This window comes from Babylonia areolata, chromosome 28 (assembly GCF_041734735.1).
Source record: "Babylonia areolata isolate BAREFJ2019XMU chromosome 28, ASM4173473v1, whole genome shotgun sequence".
Lineage (NCBI taxonomy): Eukaryota > Metazoa > Mollusca > Gastropoda > Neogastropoda > Buccinidae > Babylonia > Babylonia areolata.
The window spans coordinates 1295328-1312827 of record NC_134903.1 but is presented as its reverse complement, the minus strand read 5'-3'; the positions used below and the strand labels follow the sequence as shown (position 1 = coordinate 1312827).

General features: G+C 45.9%; 1 protein-coding gene across 2 annotated transcripts in view; it reads left to right on the top strand.

Annotated features, from left to right (window-relative positions):
• The window catches only part of LOC143301968 (uncharacterized), a 68244-nt gene extending 54267 nt beyond the window's left edge, over positions 1-13977 (top strand). The window contains exons 21-24 of one of the 2 annotated variants that reach the window (XM_076616446.1): positions 796-985; positions 6279-6413; positions 10340-10566; positions 13314-13977. In XM_076616446.1, coding sequence (XP_076472561.1) covers positions 796-985; positions 6279-6413; positions 10340-10566; positions 13314-13475 — 714 coding nt within the window. In that variant the 3' untranslated portion in view covers positions 13476-13977. Of the gene's footprint in view, positions 1-795; positions 986-6278; positions 6414-10339; positions 10567-13278 lie in introns of both variants that reach the window. The other variant, XM_076616447.1, reaches the window with a different exon arrangement.
• Positions 13978-17500: the final 3523 nt, after the last annotated feature.

Genomic DNA, 17500 nt, shown 5'->3' with positions numbered 1-17500 from the left:
GGCCCTTCGCTCCCTGTGGAGCACAGGCCATCAACGTTTCTCCACCAGCTGGAGTCTGTGTTGTCCTTTCTGCATCCCTCCAGCTGGATCCCAGCCTCCTTAGCTCTGCTTCAGTGTCCCGCCTCCAGCTGTTCTTGGGCCGTCCTCTCTTCCTTCTCCCCTGGGGGTTCCAGGTCAGGGCCTGGCGTGTAGTGCTGGATGGTGATTTCCTCAAGGTATGGCCAGTCCATCCCCACTTTGGTCTCAGGATCTGTACCTCCACTGAGGGTTCCAGGTCAGGGCTTGGCGTGTAGTGCTGGATGGTGATTTCCTCAAGGTATGGCCAGTCCATCCCCACTTTGGTCTCAGGATCTGTACCTCCACTGAGGGTTCCAGGTCAGGGCTTGGCGTGTAGTGCTGGATGGTGATTTCCTCAAGGTATGGCCAGTCCATCCCCACTTTGGTCTCAGGATCTGTACCTCCCCTGGTTCCTGCTCCCCTCTTGGCCACAGTTCCTCGTTTCTGGTTTTGTCTGGCCAACGGGTCTTAAAAAATGCACCTCAGACAACTGTTGGCGAAAGCCTGGATCTTCTGTAGCATGTTTTGCGGTCACTCCCCACGTCTCTGATCTGTCAGAAGGATGGACTTCACGCTGGAATTGAAGATGCCTACTTTTGTTGCCTTGTTTGTTTCTTTGGAGGACCAGATGTTTTTGGGGGTGATGAAGGTTAGTGGTAGCATATAATGATATATCATGGATTTGTTGGGAGACAGTGACGCCTCCTTGAGAAACAGAAACTGAAAATTCTTCTCCAGGTGCTGAAGCGCCGACAGCAGGAGCACCAAAGCCTGGTGACCCTGCCCATGGTCCTCCACGTCCTTGACCCCTGTGAGAACAAGGTGAAGGTCACCCGTGCCATGCTCTGCCAGGCGGTGGTACACAGCAGTAACAGCAGTGCCAAGGAGGCGGCCGGCAGTGGAGAGTTTGTCGACCTGAAGAATGAAGGTGTGTGTGTGTGTTGGGGGGAGTTTGTCAACCTGAAGAATGAAGGTGTGTGTGTGTGTTGGGGGGAGTTTGTCGACCTGAAGAATGAAGGTGTGTGTGTGTGTTGGGGGGAGTTTGTCGACCTTAAGAATCAAATCAAATCAAATCAAATCAAAAACACTTTATTAATCCACATGGAAATTAAGTTGTGCAATCACAGGCTCATTGTAAACACTGGCATAAAATCATGCGCAACATAAGAAGAGATTAAAACTAGTCAAATAAGAATTCCCAATAGCTGACGATATACTAACCCCCCCCCCCCCCACACACACACACACACACACACACACATACTCATGTTAAGACAATAGGGTATTGCACAACAATATTAACAAATGAAAACATCCAACAAAAAAAAGGGTATAAGATTACTAAAAATGACATGCGCACACGCACGCACACACGCTCACACACACACACACACACATGCACACACACACACACACACACACACACACACACACGTTAAGACCATAAGGTATTGTACAACAATACATAAATAAAATCATCAAGGGAATAAATCGTATATATAAGTAAAATGCACACACACACACACACACACACACACACACACAAACAACGTATGCATGCACATAACATATGTCAAGCCAATAAGATTAGAACATTAACATTAAGATACATGAAATCCAAGTAAAATAAGAAAATATTTAAAAATCACTTCCGATCACACACACACAAAAATGCTTGCTTGCCCGTGCTCACCCGCTCGGTCCCACATGCACGCATAATGTCTGCTCCCATACACTCGTCTGCTGGTGAAGTTCAGGTGTTGCTGTGGCGAGGGGGCTTGGGGGGTGGGAGGGTTCACTTAGTGTATTGGATGTTTTGATTGTGTGCGCGAATGGCTGTAGGAATAAATGAATTAATGTATCGAGATGTTCTTGCGCGTGGAGCTCTAAACCTACCACTTATGTCTGACCTTCTGCTATTAATGTCATCATGTAGTGGGTGTCTTACGTTGGTAAAAATTGTTATTAGTCTGTCAGTCAGTTTTCTATTGTGCATGTCGCTAAAGGTGTCTTGTCTTATACCCACCACCCCACCCGCTTTCCTAATGACTTTTTCCAACCTGTCTTTGTCATGTTTGGTCAGGTTTCCCCCCCAGCACACGGCTCCGTATGTTAAAACACTACAGACAACAGATGTGTAAAACATTTGGAGCATCTGCTTGCATACATTAAAAGATTTCATTTTTTTAAGACAGTACATGCGACTGTTGCTCTTTTTAATGAGTGCAGTTGAGTTTTCATTCCAAGACAGCTTATTGTCGATTATCACACCGAGATATTTGTATGAGTCTACTTGTTCGACCACTTCATTTTTTGTGATGATTTTACTTAAAGTTGATTTCTTTTTTCTGAAGTCGATTACAAGCTCTTTGGTTTTGCCAACATTCAGCTCAAGGAAATTTTCTTCACACCAGTTCACAAACCTGTCAATTTCTCTTCGGTAGTCAGTGTCATCGTCATCAGTAATAAGTCCTGTCAGTGCGGAGTCATCTGCAAACTTAACGAGGGGACACGAATTGGTCAGACTTCTGCATTCAGCCGTATACAAGGTAAAAAGAAAAGGCGAGAGGACTGTACCTTGTGGCGCACCTGTGTTTGTGAAAGAGACAGTAGACATAAAATCATTTAATTTTACAAACTGAGGCCTTTTAGTAAGATAGTCTAAAACCCATAAAATCGTCGGAAAAGCGAGTCCCATGTGCATCAGCTTTTTTGCTAAGAGGTGAGGTTGAATTGTATTAAAAGCACTAGAAAAATCAAAGAACATCAAGCGGACACAGGTATTTGATTTGTCTAGGTGTTCATAGATTTTGTTCAAGACAAACAGTATTGCATCATCCGTACATCTGTTTCTCCTGTATGCAAATTGCAAGGGATCTAAAAATGGTTTGACAGACTCCTGCAGATAGACAAGTATCACTCTCTCAAAAACTTTCATCACAGCAGATGTCAGTGCTACAGGACGGAGGTCATTCATACATGAAACATGTGTTTTCTTAGGTACAGGTATAATGCAGGAAGTTTTCCAGATAGATGGTATTTTGCATTCACTAAGAGACTGATTAAAAATAATTGTTAAAATATGGTAGAGCTGAGCTGCACAGTATTTCAGTGTATTTGATCGGATCATATCAGGACCAGGTGCTTTGTTTGGTTTCACTCGTTTTAATTGTGAAAGCACTTCCTCTTCAGACGCAACAATGCATTCGTCCTTCTTAACATTTAAAATATCACTTAAATCTTGTCTTTCTGCGCTAAAATCGTGACAATCAAAACGAGCAAAAAAGTCATTCAGTTTGTTTGCTTCTGATGATGATAAAACCGTTTCTTTCCCCCCCTTCCTACCTTTGTATCCACTCATTAGTTTCATCCCTTCCCACACCCCTTTCATGTTGTTGCTGAGTAATTTGTTTTCTATTTTCCGCTTATAGTTTTCTCTGCCCTCTTGCAAGTCTTTCTTAACCTGTTTGAATGAAGGTGTGTGTGAGTGTTGGGGGGAGTTTGTCGACCTGAAGAATGAAGGTGTGTGTGTGTGTGTTGGGGGGAGTTTGTCGACCTGAAGAATGACGGTGTGTGTGTGTGTTGGGGGGAGTTTGTCAACTTGAAGAATGAAGGTGTGTGTTTGTGTTGGGGGGAGTTTGTCGACCTGAAGAATGAAGGTGTGTGTGTGTTGGGGGGAGTTTGTCGACCTGAAGAATGAAGGTGTGTGTGTGTGTTGGGGGGAGTTTGTCGACCTGAAGAATGAAGGTGTGTGTGTGTGTTGGGGGGAGTTTGTCGACCTGAAGAATGAAGGTGTGTGTGTGTATGTGTTGGGGGGAGTTTGTCGACCTGAAGAATGAAGGTGTGTGTGTGTGTTGGGGGGGAGTTTGTCGACCTGAAGAATGAAGGTGTGTGTGTGTGTTGGGGGGAGTTTGTCAACCTGAAGAATGAAGGTGTGTGTGTGTGTTGGGGGGAGTTGATCGACCTGAAGAATGAAGGTGTGTGTGTGTGTTGGGGGGAGTTTGTCGACCTGAAGAATGAAGGTGTGTGTGTGTGTTGGGGGGAGTTTGTCGACCTGAAGAATGAAGGTGTGTGTGTGTGTGTTGGGGGGAGTTTGTCGACCTGAAGAATGAAGGTGTGTGTGTTGGGGGGGGGAGTTTGTCGACCTGAAGAATGAAGGTGTGTGTGTGTGTTGGGGGGGGGGAGTTTGTCGACCTGAAGAATGAAGGTGTTTGTGTGTTAGGGGGGGGGGGAGTTTGTCGACCTGAAGAATGAAGGTGTGTGTGTGTGTAGGGGGGGGAGTTTGTCGACCTGAAGAATGAAGGTGTGTGTGTGTGTTGGGGGGAGTTTGTCGACCTGAAGAATGAAGGTGTGTGTGTGTGTTGTGGGGTGGGGGTGGGGGGTTGATGGTTGTTTCTCTGTGTGTGTTTGTGTGGGGATTTGTGTGTGGAGGGGGGTGAGGGTGGAGAGAGGGGTGTTTCTCTGTGTGTGTTTGGGGGGTGGGGGGGAGGGGTGTGTTTGTGTGGAGATTTGTGTGTGTGTGTGTTATTGTTGTTTATAAATCTAAAAAATAAAGGTGGAGACTTCTCTCCCTTTAGATACATTTTTTTGTTAGTGTGTGTGTGATATTTTTCCTTTCATATGTGATATCTTTTTTTTTTTTTTGTTTATTTACGCTTTTGTTCATTCATTCTTGTCTTAGATTGTTTATTTGTTGAATTCTTTCTATATCTGTTTGTTTATTAAGCTATTTATTCATTGATTTCTGTGTGATATTAATTCCGTTCATTGATATATTCATCCATGCATTTATTTGTCACATTTGTATTTGGACCTCTTCAGAAGGGGCTGTGTTGTATTGTATTGTATTGTAGTGTATTGTATTGTGAATGTGTGGTAATGTACTGCATTGTGAATGTGTTGTTTTGTGAATGTATTGTATTGTAATGTATTGTATTGTGAATGTTTTGTATTGTGAATGTATTGTACTGTATTGTATGGTGAATGTGTTGTATTGTAATGTATTGTATTGTGAATGTGTTGTATTGTGAATGTATTGTACTGTATTGTATTGTGAATGTATTGTATTGTAATGTATTGTATTGTGAATGTGTTGTATTGCATTGTGTTGTATTCTGTTGTGTTGCATTTTGTCACAGTGTATTTCTCCGTGTGAAATTGATGCTGCCCACCCCAGGGAGAGCGTGTCACGACAGTGAGAACACCACCGTCAGGTCTTTCTGCCTGCAAGTGTATATTTTCCTGTCAAAGTGGATTTTCCAGGGAAGTTGTGATGGCTGCTTTTACATGCGCTAAGCGTGCACTTCGATTCGATTGCAGGCAGGAAAAAAAAAAGAAAAAAAGGTGGCACTCTCAGTGTAGCGACGCGCTCTCCCTGGGGAGAGTAGCCCGGATTTCACACAGAGAAATCTGTTGTAACAAAAGAGTAATGCAATACAATGCAATACAATACAATACAACATAACACAACACAATAGAAAGCAATACAATACAATGAAATGCAGAGCAATACAATACAGTACAATACAATGCAATACAATTTTGTAATACAATGCAATACAATACAACACAACACGATACAAAGCAATACAATACAACACAACACAATACAATACAAAGCAATACAATACAATACAACACAAAACACAAAGCAATACAATACAATACAACACAATACAAGGCAGTACAATACAACACAACACAATACAATACAATACAAAGCAATACAATACAACACAATACAATACAATGCAACACAATACAAAGCAGTACAAAGCAATACAACACAACACAATACAATACAAAGCAATACAATACAACACAATACAAAGCAATACAATACAATACAACACAACACAATACAATACAAAGCAATACAATACAACACAATACAAAGCAATACAATACAATACAACACAACACAATACAATACAAAGCAATACAATACAACACAATACAAAGCAATACAATACAATACAACACAACACAATACAATACAAAGCAATACAATACAACACAATACAAAGCAATACAATACAACACAACACAACACAATACAATACAAAGCAATACAATACAATACAATACAACACAACACAACACAACACAACACAAAGCAATACAAAGCAATACAATACAATACAATACAATACAACACAACACAACTTTTCATTTTCTTTGTGTGTGGCGTTTGGTCACTGGGGGCGCTGCCCTGTGGACAGACGGAGTGGAGGGGTTGCTGAGGAAGCTCCACCAGCACATAGTGACCGTGTCCACCATCGACCACACAGACAGCATCATATGGCGCCGGGCCAACGTCTCCCTCCTGGCCTCCACCTCCATCTGGGCCTTTCTGGGTGAGGGTTCGAACCTCTCTGTATGTCTCTGTCTGTCTGTCTCTGTCTGTTTCTGTCTCTGTCTGTCTTTTTGGCTTCCCACCTCTGGGCCTTTCTGGGTGAGGGTTCAAACCTCTCTGTCTGTCTGTCTGTCTGTTTCTGTCTGTCTTTTTGGCTTCCCACCTCTGGGCCTTTCTGGGTGAGGGTTCGAACCTCTCTGTCTGTCTGTCTGTGTCTGTTTCTGTCTGTCTTTTTGGCTTCCCACCTCAGGGCCTTTCTGGGTGAGGGTTCGAACCTCTCTGTCTGTCTGTCTGTCTGTTTCTGTCTCTGTCTGTCTTTTTGGCTTCCCACCTCTGGGCCTTTCTGGGTGAGGGTTTGAACCTCTCTGTCTGTCTGTCTGTCTGTCTGTCTCTGTCTGTCTGTCTGTTTCTGTCTCTGTCTCTGTCTGTCTGTCTCTGTCTGTCTGTCTGTCTGTCTCTGTCTGTCTGTCTCTGTCTGTCTGTCTGTCTCTGTCTGTCTGTCTCTGTCTGTCTGTCTCTGTCTGTCTGTCTTTTTGGAAGTGTGCCTCCATCAGGGCCTTTCTGGGTGAGGGTTTGAACCTCTCTGTCTCTGTATGGTTTTCTTCTTTTTTTCTTTTTGTTGTAGTTGTAACATGTGTGGTGTGGTTTATGTGGATCAGTGGGCATGCTGTGACTTGAAACTGATATGGTGTGTGCCTCTCTGTCTGTGTGGCTGTGTGTGTGTGTGTGTGTGTGTGTATGCTCCTCTGTGTACACAGACACCGACAGGCACAGACACACACACTCACTTACACACACACACTCACTTACACACACACACACACACACACACACACATGTATTCAGACTTGCTCTCTCACTCTCTCTTCCCTTACCCCACCTCCACTCCCTGATCCTGCCACCCTCTCTGTCTCTGTCTGTGTCTCTGTGTCTGTCTCTCTCTGTGTCTGTCGGTGTCTCTGTCTCTCTGTGTCTGTCTCTCTCTGTGTCTGTCTGTGTCTCTGTCTCTCACTGTCTCTGTGTGTCTGTCTGTCTCTGTCTGTCTGTCTCTGTCTCTGTGTGTCTGTCTGTCTCTCTGTTTCTGTGTGTCTCTCTGTCTCTCACTGTCTCTCTCTGTCTCTCTCTCTCTCTCTGTCTCTCCCTCTCTCTGTCTCTCCCCCTCTCTCTGTCTCTCCCTCTCTCTGTCTCTCCCTCTCTTTCTGTCTGTCTCTCCCTCTCTCTGTCTCTCACTGTCTCTCTCTCAGTCTGTGTGTCTCTGTCTCTCTCTCTCTCTAAATCTCTGTCTCTCACTGTCTCTCTCTCTGAATCTCTTTCTCTATCTCTCTCTTTCTCTGTCTCTTTCTGTCTCTGTCTCTTTCTCTTTCTGTCTGTGTGTGTGTGTGTGTGTGTGTGTGTGTGTGTGTGTGTGTGTGTGTGACCCTCTCTCTCTCTCTTTCTCTTTCTGTGTGCATGTGTGTCTCTCTCTCATTTTCCTCCTCTCTCTCTCTCTCTCTCTCTCTCTCTCTCTCTCTCTCTCTTTCTCTGTGTGTGTGTGTGTTTGTGTGTGTTTGTCTCTCTCTCTTTCTCTCTGTGTATGTGTGTTTGTGTGTGTGTGTGTATGTCTCTCTCTCTCTCTCTCTCTCTCTCTCTGTGTGTGTGTGTGTGTGTGTGTGTGTGTGTGTGTGGCTGTGATAAACACGTAGAGAAACAGCAGGTGTCACCACTGGTGATATCTCAGTCACTGTCATGTGTTTACCGGCAACACCTGGTGGTTCCCCAAGCTCGTCTCAAAAACAGACTGCACACAAACCCCACTGACCACCGCCCCCATCCCCCATCCACCCACACACCCACTCCCCCACTCCCCACACTCTGTTGAAGAGCTTTGATTTGGTGTTCTCTGGGTTTTTTGTGTGTTTGGGGTTTTTGTTTTGAAGTTGTTGTTGATGCCAATTATGGACATGAAGATTTTCACATTGTTTTGTATTGTGTTGTTTGACTGTTTGTGTTACAACAGACTCGAAGGTTAATTGGTGTATTTGGAGTTTTTTAGTTATCGTTTATTGATGTGAATATTTTCATGTTTTGTATTTTGTTGATTTACTGTTTTTGTCACAACAGACTCAAGGTAAATTGGTGTAGTTGTTTGGGGTTTTTTTTTGTTTGTTTTTTTAGTTATTGTTCATTGACTTGAATATTTTCATGTTGTTTTGTATTTTGTTGTATTACTATACTGTTTTTGTCACAACAGACTCAAGGTAAATTGGTGTAGTTGTTTGTTTTTTTTGTTTGGTTTTTTAGTTATTGTTCATTGACTTGAATATTTTCAGGTTGTTTTGTATTGTGTTGTTTTACTGTTTGTGTCACAACAGACTCCAAGGTGGGTTGGTGTTGTTTTTCCCACTTCAACATATGAGCAGACCTGCTTGTGCCTTAACACCTTTGTGTGTATACGCAAGCAGAAGATCAGATACGCACATTAAAGATCCTGTTATCCATGTCAGCGTTCAGTGGGTTATGAAAACAAGAACATACACCCTCCATGCACCCTCCCCTGAAAACGGAGTATGGCTGCCTACATGGCTGGATAAATAAGCAAAACGGTCATACACGTAGAATGTTAAACATTTGTCTGAGTGTGCATGTGTGCGTGCCTGAAATCTGACTCATGAATGACACAGGAAACGAATGATGAGCGCCCTGCAATGGCAGCCACCAGGCAGTCAGCTCTACCCAGGTAGTCAGCCTGTTGTGTAAATGACCCTGTGTTTGTAGTCAGCCTGTTGTGTAAATGACCCTGTGTTTGTGAAACACTTGGTGCTTGATCTCCGACGGAGGATAGGTGCTATATCAGTATCCATATCATAGGCGCTATATCAGTATCCATATCATAGGCGCTATATCAGTATCCATATCATAGGCACTATATCAGTATCCATATCATAGGCGCTATATCAGTATCCATATCATAGGCGCTATATCAGTATCCATATAGGCGCTATATCAGTATCCATATCATAGGCGCTATATCAGTATCCATATCATAGGCGCTATATCAGTATCCATATCATAGGTGCTATATCAGTATCCATATAGGCGCTATATCAGTATCCATATCATAGGTGCTATATCAGTATCCATATCATAGGCGCTATATCAGTATCCATATAGGCGCTATATCAGTATCCATATCATAGGTGCTATATCAGTATCCATATCATAGGCGCTATATCAGTCTCCATATCATAGGCACTATATCAGTATCCATATCATAGGCACTATATCAGTATCCATATCATAGGCGCTATATCAGTATCCATATCATAGGCACTATATCAGTATCCATATCATAGGCGCTATATCAGTATCCATATCATACAAGGGCATCCAGGAGTCATAACCTGGGTGCGGCCCAGTCCCCTGGAGTGTGAAGAGTTAAGGGCCGAAACACTTGACTGAGCGGGGGGCTTCTTCTCTGAAGACCTTGTACTGTCCAGCTCTCCCTAGAGTTTCTTATCACAACATTCATTCATTCACCCCTGAAAGTATGGCGGGGTGAAAACAGTCATACATCTAATAGCCCACTCCCTTGTACAGAACAAGTGAACGCGGGAGTTGCAGCCCATGAACGCAGAAGAAGAAGAAGAATAAAAGGGCATCCAGGAGTAATGACCTGGGTGTGGCCTGGCCCCCGTAGAGTGTGAAGAGTTAAGCGCCGAAACACTTGACTGAGGGGTCTTCTTCGCTGAAGATCTTGTACTGTCCAGCAGCTCTCCCTGCAGTTTCTTATCACAACATTCATTCACCTCCAAAAGTATGGCGGGGTAAAAACGGTCTTGCACGTAAAAGCCCGCTAGTGTACATAACCAGTAAACATGGGAGTTGCAGCCCACGAACGCAGAAGAAGAAGAAGAAAGCTGATTCCTTCGTTGTGTGTGCCCTGGGCAGGCTACCTGATGAACACCTACACGGAGCGCAACGAAGGCTTCTCCTGGCTGCTGACCACCATCTCCCTGCTGGACGAGGCGGGAGCCAAGGGCGCCCCCTGCCTGGCGGACAAGGTGAAGGTCATGCTGACGGGGCGGTGGGGGGAGCACAGCGTGCTGGCCAGGGGCAACAGTCTGATGCCGGGGCCCGCCCTCAGCAAGAAGCTGAAGAAGGTGCTAGGGGAGGAGGTCAGTGGGGTTTGTGTTGTTTGGTTTTGTTGGTTTTGGGGTGGGTGGGGTGTGTGTGTGGGGGTTGGGGGGGGCGGGGGGGGGGCGAAGAAAAGGTATGACGGGTGGGTGTGAGGGGTGGATGTGTGGGGGATGGGTAATGAAGTGTGGGTTATGGGTGGATGTGTGGGGGATGGGTAATGAAGTGTGGGTTATGGGTGGGTGTGTGGGGGATGGGTAATGAAGTGTGGGTTATGGGTGGGTGTGTGGGGGATGGGTAATGAAGTGTGGGTTATGGGTGGATGTGTGGGGGATGGGTAATGAAGTGTGGGTTATGGGTGGGTGTGTGGGGGATGGGTAATGAAGTGTGGGTTATGGGTGGGTGTGTGGGGGATGGGTAATGAAGTGTGGGTTATGGGTGGGTGTGGGGGGATGGGTAATGAAGTGTGGGTTATGGGTGGGTGTGGGGGGGATGGGTGATGAAGTGTGGGTTATGGGTGGGTGTGTGGGGGATGGGTGATGAAGTGTGGGTTATGGGTGGGTGTGTGGGGGATGGGTAATGAAGTGTGGGTTATGGGTGGGTGTGTGGGGGATGGGTGATGAAGTGTGGGTTATGGGTGGGTGTGGGGAATGGGTAATGAAGTGTGGGTTATGGGTGGGTGTGGGGGGATGGGTAATGAAGTGTGGGTTATGGGTGGGTGTGTGGGGGATGGGTAATGAAGTGTGGGTTATGGGTGTGTGTGGGGGATGGGTAATGAAGTGTGGGTTATGGGTGGGTGTGTGGGGGGTGGGTAATGAAGTGTGGGTTATGGGTGGGTGTGTGGGGGGTGGGTAATGAAGTGTGGGTTATGGGTGGGTGTGTGGGGGATGGGTAATGAAGTGTGGGTTATGGGTGGGTGTGTGGGGGGTGGGTAATGAAGTGTGGGTTATGGGTGGGTGTGTGGGGGGTGGGTAATGAAGTGTGGGTTATGGGTGGGTGTGTGGGGGGTGGGTAATGAAGTGTGGGGGATGGGTGGGCGTGTGGGGGATGGGTAATGAAGTGTGGGTTATGGGTGGGTGTGTGGGGGGTGGGTAATGAAGTGTGGGTTATGGGTGGGTGTGGGGGATGGGTAATGAAGTGTGGGTTATGGGTGGGTGTGGGGGGGATGGGTAATGAAGTGTGGGTTATGGGTGGGTGTGGGGGGGATGGGTGATTAAGTGTGGGTTATGGGTGGGTGTGTGGGGGATGGGTGATGAAGTGTGGGTTATGGGTGGGTGTGTGGGGGATGGGTAATGAAGTGTGGGTTATGGGTGGGTGTGTGGGGGATGGGTGATGAAGTGTGGGTTATGGGTGGGTGTGGGGAATGGGTAATGAAGTGTGGGTTATGGGTGGGTGTGGGGGATGGGTAATGAAGTGTGGGTTATGGGTGGGTGTGTGGGGGATGGGTAATGAAGTGTGGGTTATGGGTGTGTGTGGGGGATGGGTAATGAAGTGTGGGTTATGGGTGGGTGTGTGGGGGATGGGTAATGAAGTGTGGGTTATGGGTGGGTGTGTGGGGGGTGGGTAATGAAGTGTGGGTTATGGGTGGGTGTGTGGGGGATGGGTAATGAAGTGTGGGTTATGGGTGGGTGTGTGGGGGGTGGGTAATGAAGTGTGGGTTATGGGTGGGTGTGTGGGGGGTGGGTAATGAAGTGTGGGTTATGGGTGGGTGTGTGGGGGGTGGGTAATGAAGTGTGGGGGATGGGTGGGCGTGTGGGGGATGGGTAATGAAGTGTGGGTTATGGGTGGGTGTGTGGGGGGTGGGTAATGAAGTGTGGGTTATGGGTGGGTGTGGGGGATGGGTAATGAAGTGTGGGTTATGGGTGGGTGTGGGGGGGATGGGTAATGAAGTGTGGGTTATGGGTGGGTGTGGGGGATGGGTAATGAAGTGTGGGTTATGGGTGGGTGTGGGGGATGGGTAATGAAGTGCGGGTTATGGGTGGGTGTGGGGGATGGGTAATGAAGTGTGGGTTATGGGTGGATGTGGGGGATGGGTGATGAAGTGTGGGTTATGGGTGGGTGTGGGGGGAGCAAAGAAGGTATGAAGGGTGTGTGGGTGGGTGTGCGGGGGTGTGGGGGTGGGGGCAAAGAAGATATGAAGGGTGTGTAGGGGGTGGGGGTGTAGGGGGGGGGGCAAAGAAGTTGGGGGGCGAGGGGGCAAAGAAGGTATGAAGGGTGGGTGAGGGTAACGGGTGGGGGTGGGGGTAATGGTTGAAGTGTGGGTGCAGAGTGGGTGGACTGGTGGATGAAATGACTGGTGAAGGGTGGGTGGTACGCCGGGGAGGTGGGGGACAAGGTGAAGGTCATGCTGACGTGGCGGTGGGGGAGGTGAGAAGGGAGTGGTGGGGGTGAGGGGTGGGTGTGGGGTGGGCCCTCGCTAAGTGAGAAAGGTACTTTGGGAGGTGAGTAGTTGTGGGCTTGGTGAAGGTGTGTGTGTGTCAGAGGTGGGTGGGGGCTCAGTGTTGGGTAGGGGTAAAGGGTGGGTGGGTTGGTGAAGGGTGGATGGGGGTTGGTGAAGGGTGGATTGATAGGTGATGGGTTGTTGGGTGAAGTGTGTGTGTGTGTGTGTGTGTGAATGAGTGGTAATGGGTGAAAGATGGGTGGGTGGCTGGGGGGTGCGTGTTTAGGTGGGTTAGGCCTGGATGGGTGGATAGCAGTGGTGAAGGGGAGGGTGATAGACCTCACTATTTTCATTCTTCATCCTTTATCACCAGCACCATCCTGATCATGGGCGTGGCACTGTGTCCAGGCCTGGGAGCTGATCGAAGTGGAGCTGCGCAGTGACCTCAAGATCCACGTGTACCGGGAGTCAGACATCCCCAACCGACACGGCCACTGCAACTCCAACCCCTACATCCCCCCCGCCCTCCGCCTCAAGCTGGACCGGTCTGCCCTCGGCTCTGGCAAATAGGAGGCGTAGGGGGAGTGTTTGTGGGATTGACGCATTCTACCTGGTCACCATGACAACAAACTAGATAAAAATAAACTGAACACATCCCGAGTCATGCAGCCTGACTCATGCTGTGTGGACCCAGGCACCAGAGTGCAGCATCACTGCTCACAACGCTTCACTGGCTTCCTGTGAGGGCGAGAATTCAATACAAAGTTGTCTGTCTCTTGTTTTCAGTGTCTCTGTCACAACAAATACACCACCCTATCTTTCACATCTTCTCCATTTATAGCATCCTTCTGGGACTCTGCGCACTGTTGACACCTCTCTGCTAATAGTTCCTTGGTTCTCCCTTGAAACCTATGATGATAAAACCCCATCTTTCTCAGTTTTGGGCCCCACTCTGGAACTCCCTGCCTGACCCTCAGAAAAGCTCAGTGTTTTTCCACTTTAAAAAAAAAAAAGAAAGAAAATGAAATCCAAGATGCAAGGAATGGATGAGTGCTGGTTTGTGTTTTCCATGTATGGTGATATGTTGGGGGGGGGGTAAGGGGGGGGACTGATTTGTGTTTTCCATGTATGGTGATATGTTGGGGTGGGTGGGTAAGGGGGGGACTGATTTGTGTTTTCCATGTATGGTGATATGTTGGGGAGGGGGGGGAGGGGGGACTGATTTGTGTTTTCCATGTATGGTGATATGTTGGGGGGGGGGGGGGGTAAGGGGGGGACTGATTTGTGTTTTCCATGTATGGTGATATGTTGGGGAGGGGGGGAGGGGGGACTGATTTGTGTTTTCCATGTATGGTGATATGTTGGGGGGGGGGGGGGGGGTAAGGGGGGGACTGATTTGTGTTTTCCATGTATGGTGATATGTTGGCGGGGGGGGGGGGGGGGGGGTAATGGGGGGGGGACTGATTTGTGTTTTCCATGTATGGTGATATGTTGGGGGGGGGGAGGGACTGATTTGTGTTTTCCATTTATGGTGATATGTTGGGGGGGGAGGGGGGACTGATTTGTGCTTTCCATGTATGGTGATATGTTGAGGGGGGGGGGGTGGCAAGGGAGGGGACTGATTTGTGTTTTCCATGTATGGTGATATGTTGGGGGGGGGGGGTAAGGGAGGGACTGATTTGTGTTTTCCATGTATGGTGATATGTTGGGGGGGGGGGACTGATTTGTGTTTTCCATGTATGGTGATATGTTGGGGGGGGGGGGGGGGGACTGATTTGTGTTTTCCATGTATGGTGATATGTTGGGGGGAGGGGGGGGGGGGCAAGGGGGGGACTGATTGGAAGCTTTGTTCTTTCAGGTCTATGGCTCTTTGTGTATTGTGACGTATAGAATAGAACAGAATATGTCTTTATTACCAAGTGTACCGGGGACACAAGGAATATTGGAGGGGGTCGGGGGGGAGGTGAGGGGGCGGGGGGTAGTACATAACAAGGTACCAACAGAAATTGAAAATCATGCACAAACACATGCACTAGAAATTAGAATACATACATGTGCGTATCATACAAAATCTTGTGCATATTCACACACGTACGCACATGCATGCACACACACACTCTCTCTCTCTCTCTCTCTCTCTCTCTCTCTCACACACACACACACACACACACACACACGTTTGAACAGAAGCCGCATATTACATATGGATGGGGCTGATGACTAGATCTTCAGGGAGATAGTTGTTGATTGCACAATTCTATTTATCACACTGGATTTGTTTGAGAGACAGGGCATTGACTGGCCCTAAGTGTTTGGGAATGGCATTTAAGTATTCTGATATGATTCTGAAGTCTCACGATGTTAGAGTTTTAAAGTGTGGTGATTTTGGACTCCAGCATTGTGATATGTGTGTATACATATGTATGTGTACATAGCTACATACATGTATATGAATGTGTATTGTGTGCGCGTGCATTTATGTAAGTTTGTGCCTGCCTATGTGTGCGTATGTGTTAGGGTAGCTGTTAGATACACATGTATTGTTAAAATGTATGTATGCAGTGTGTGTCTGTGTGTGTGTGTGTGTGTGTGTAGTCATATTTTGGTGTGTGTATGTAACATAGATGTAATGTTTTATGTTAACAAAGCGTTTTTGTAAAGCACCAAGAGCAGATTTCTGGATAGTGTGCTATATAAGTATCCATTATTATTATTATTATTATATGAAATGTATATTATTTAGGTATTGTGATGTATGATAAGTGTTGTGTAGTGAGAGTTTATTTTGTGTTTGAACAAAGATTTGTGTGTAAATGTTTGGTTGGATTACTATGCAGGGATATGCATGTGTTTTTCATTTTTGTTTTTGAATGCTTGTTTCAAATGCATTTTCCAGTGCAGTTAAGTATATTTTACATGGAAAGATGCTTTGTAAATCATTATTATTTATCTATTATCATTATCATCATCATTATAATTATTATGATTATCACTATTGTTGTTAAAAACACAAGCATTGTTTCGTATGTCAAAAACAATAACTGTTAAAACACTGACATTGTTTGTATCAAAAATAACTGTGAATGTTAAAGAAAATAATGATTCCTGAAATATTGATCTTTTTGTTACTCGTTTTGCACATTTCTTTTTGGTTTATGAATTAAAGTAAAATTTCTCTCAAAACATGTGATTGTTTGTTGTGTTGATATGGTGTGTGGTGTGTGTGTGTGTGTGTGTGTGTGTGTGTGTGTGTGTGTGTGTGTGTGTGCACATGTGTTGTGTGTGTTGTGACGTCACTGTTGTTGTTGTTGTTGTTGTTCTATTTAATTTTCACACATGTACTTCATTGTTTGTTATGGGATATCACGACTGTTTGGTTGTGTTACTCACTTGTCAGTGATCCACAACACGGGGATGGGTTTGAAGAAAACAATCAGTTCTTTTTGTCTTTCACTGTATGTGTGTCTGAGGGTGTGTGTGTGTGTGTGTGTGTGTGTGTGTGTGAACGAGGAGGAAGGTGGCAGAATGGTTAAGACGCTCAGCTGCCAATACAGAGAGTCCGTGAGGGTGTGGGTTCGAATCCCGCTCTCGCCCTTTCTCCTAAGTTTGACTGGAAAATCAAACTGAGCGTCTAGTCTTTCGGATGAGACGATAAACCGAGGTCCCGTGTGCAGCACGCACTTGGCGCACTGAAAAAGAACCCATGGCAACGAGAGTGTTGTCCTCTGGCGAAATTACGTAAAATGAAATCCACTTTCATAGGTACACAAATATGTAAGCATGCACTCAAGGCCTGACTAAGCGCGTTGGGTTATGCTGCTGGTCAGGCATCTGCTCAACAGATGTGGTGTAGCGTGTATGGATTTGTCCGAACGCAGTGACGCCTCCTTGAGAAAGTGAAACTGAAACTGAAACTGTGTGAACTTTGCCTCTCAATTTTCCATCTTTTTCTTGCTCTTTGTTATTTTTTTTTAACAACTGATAAAAAGGTTTTAAGTTCTTTGCTAAATGACTAAAATGTGCTGTGTGTATTTAAAACATGATGTATACATGCATGATGTATTTGTGCGATCATTTATGTACACAAATATCTTTCGGATCAATCAAATAAAATACGACATGCTTAGCCACTGCTGCTGAAATACAACACCATTACTTACATACACATGTATTTATGCATGCAAATAATATACATATGCATATGCGTATACACATGCATACACACACACGCATGCATGCACACACACACACACACACACACACACACACACACACACACTAACACCTTCACAGACACACATACAGTGAAAGACAGAAAGAACTGACTAATTGTTTTCGACAAACCCGTCATCGTGTTGTGAATGACTGACCAGCAGATAGCACATCCAAACAGTCGTAATATCTATTATCAAATAAACAACATCAGGAAAGTACAGGCATAAAGATAAAGTATTGGAACAACGACATAAAGAGAAAATAATGGAACAACGACATAAGAAACGAAGATGTAACACACACACACACACACACACACACACAGAAAGAGAGAGAGGGGGGGTAGAGGAAGAAGAAGAGACAAACACACACACACACAG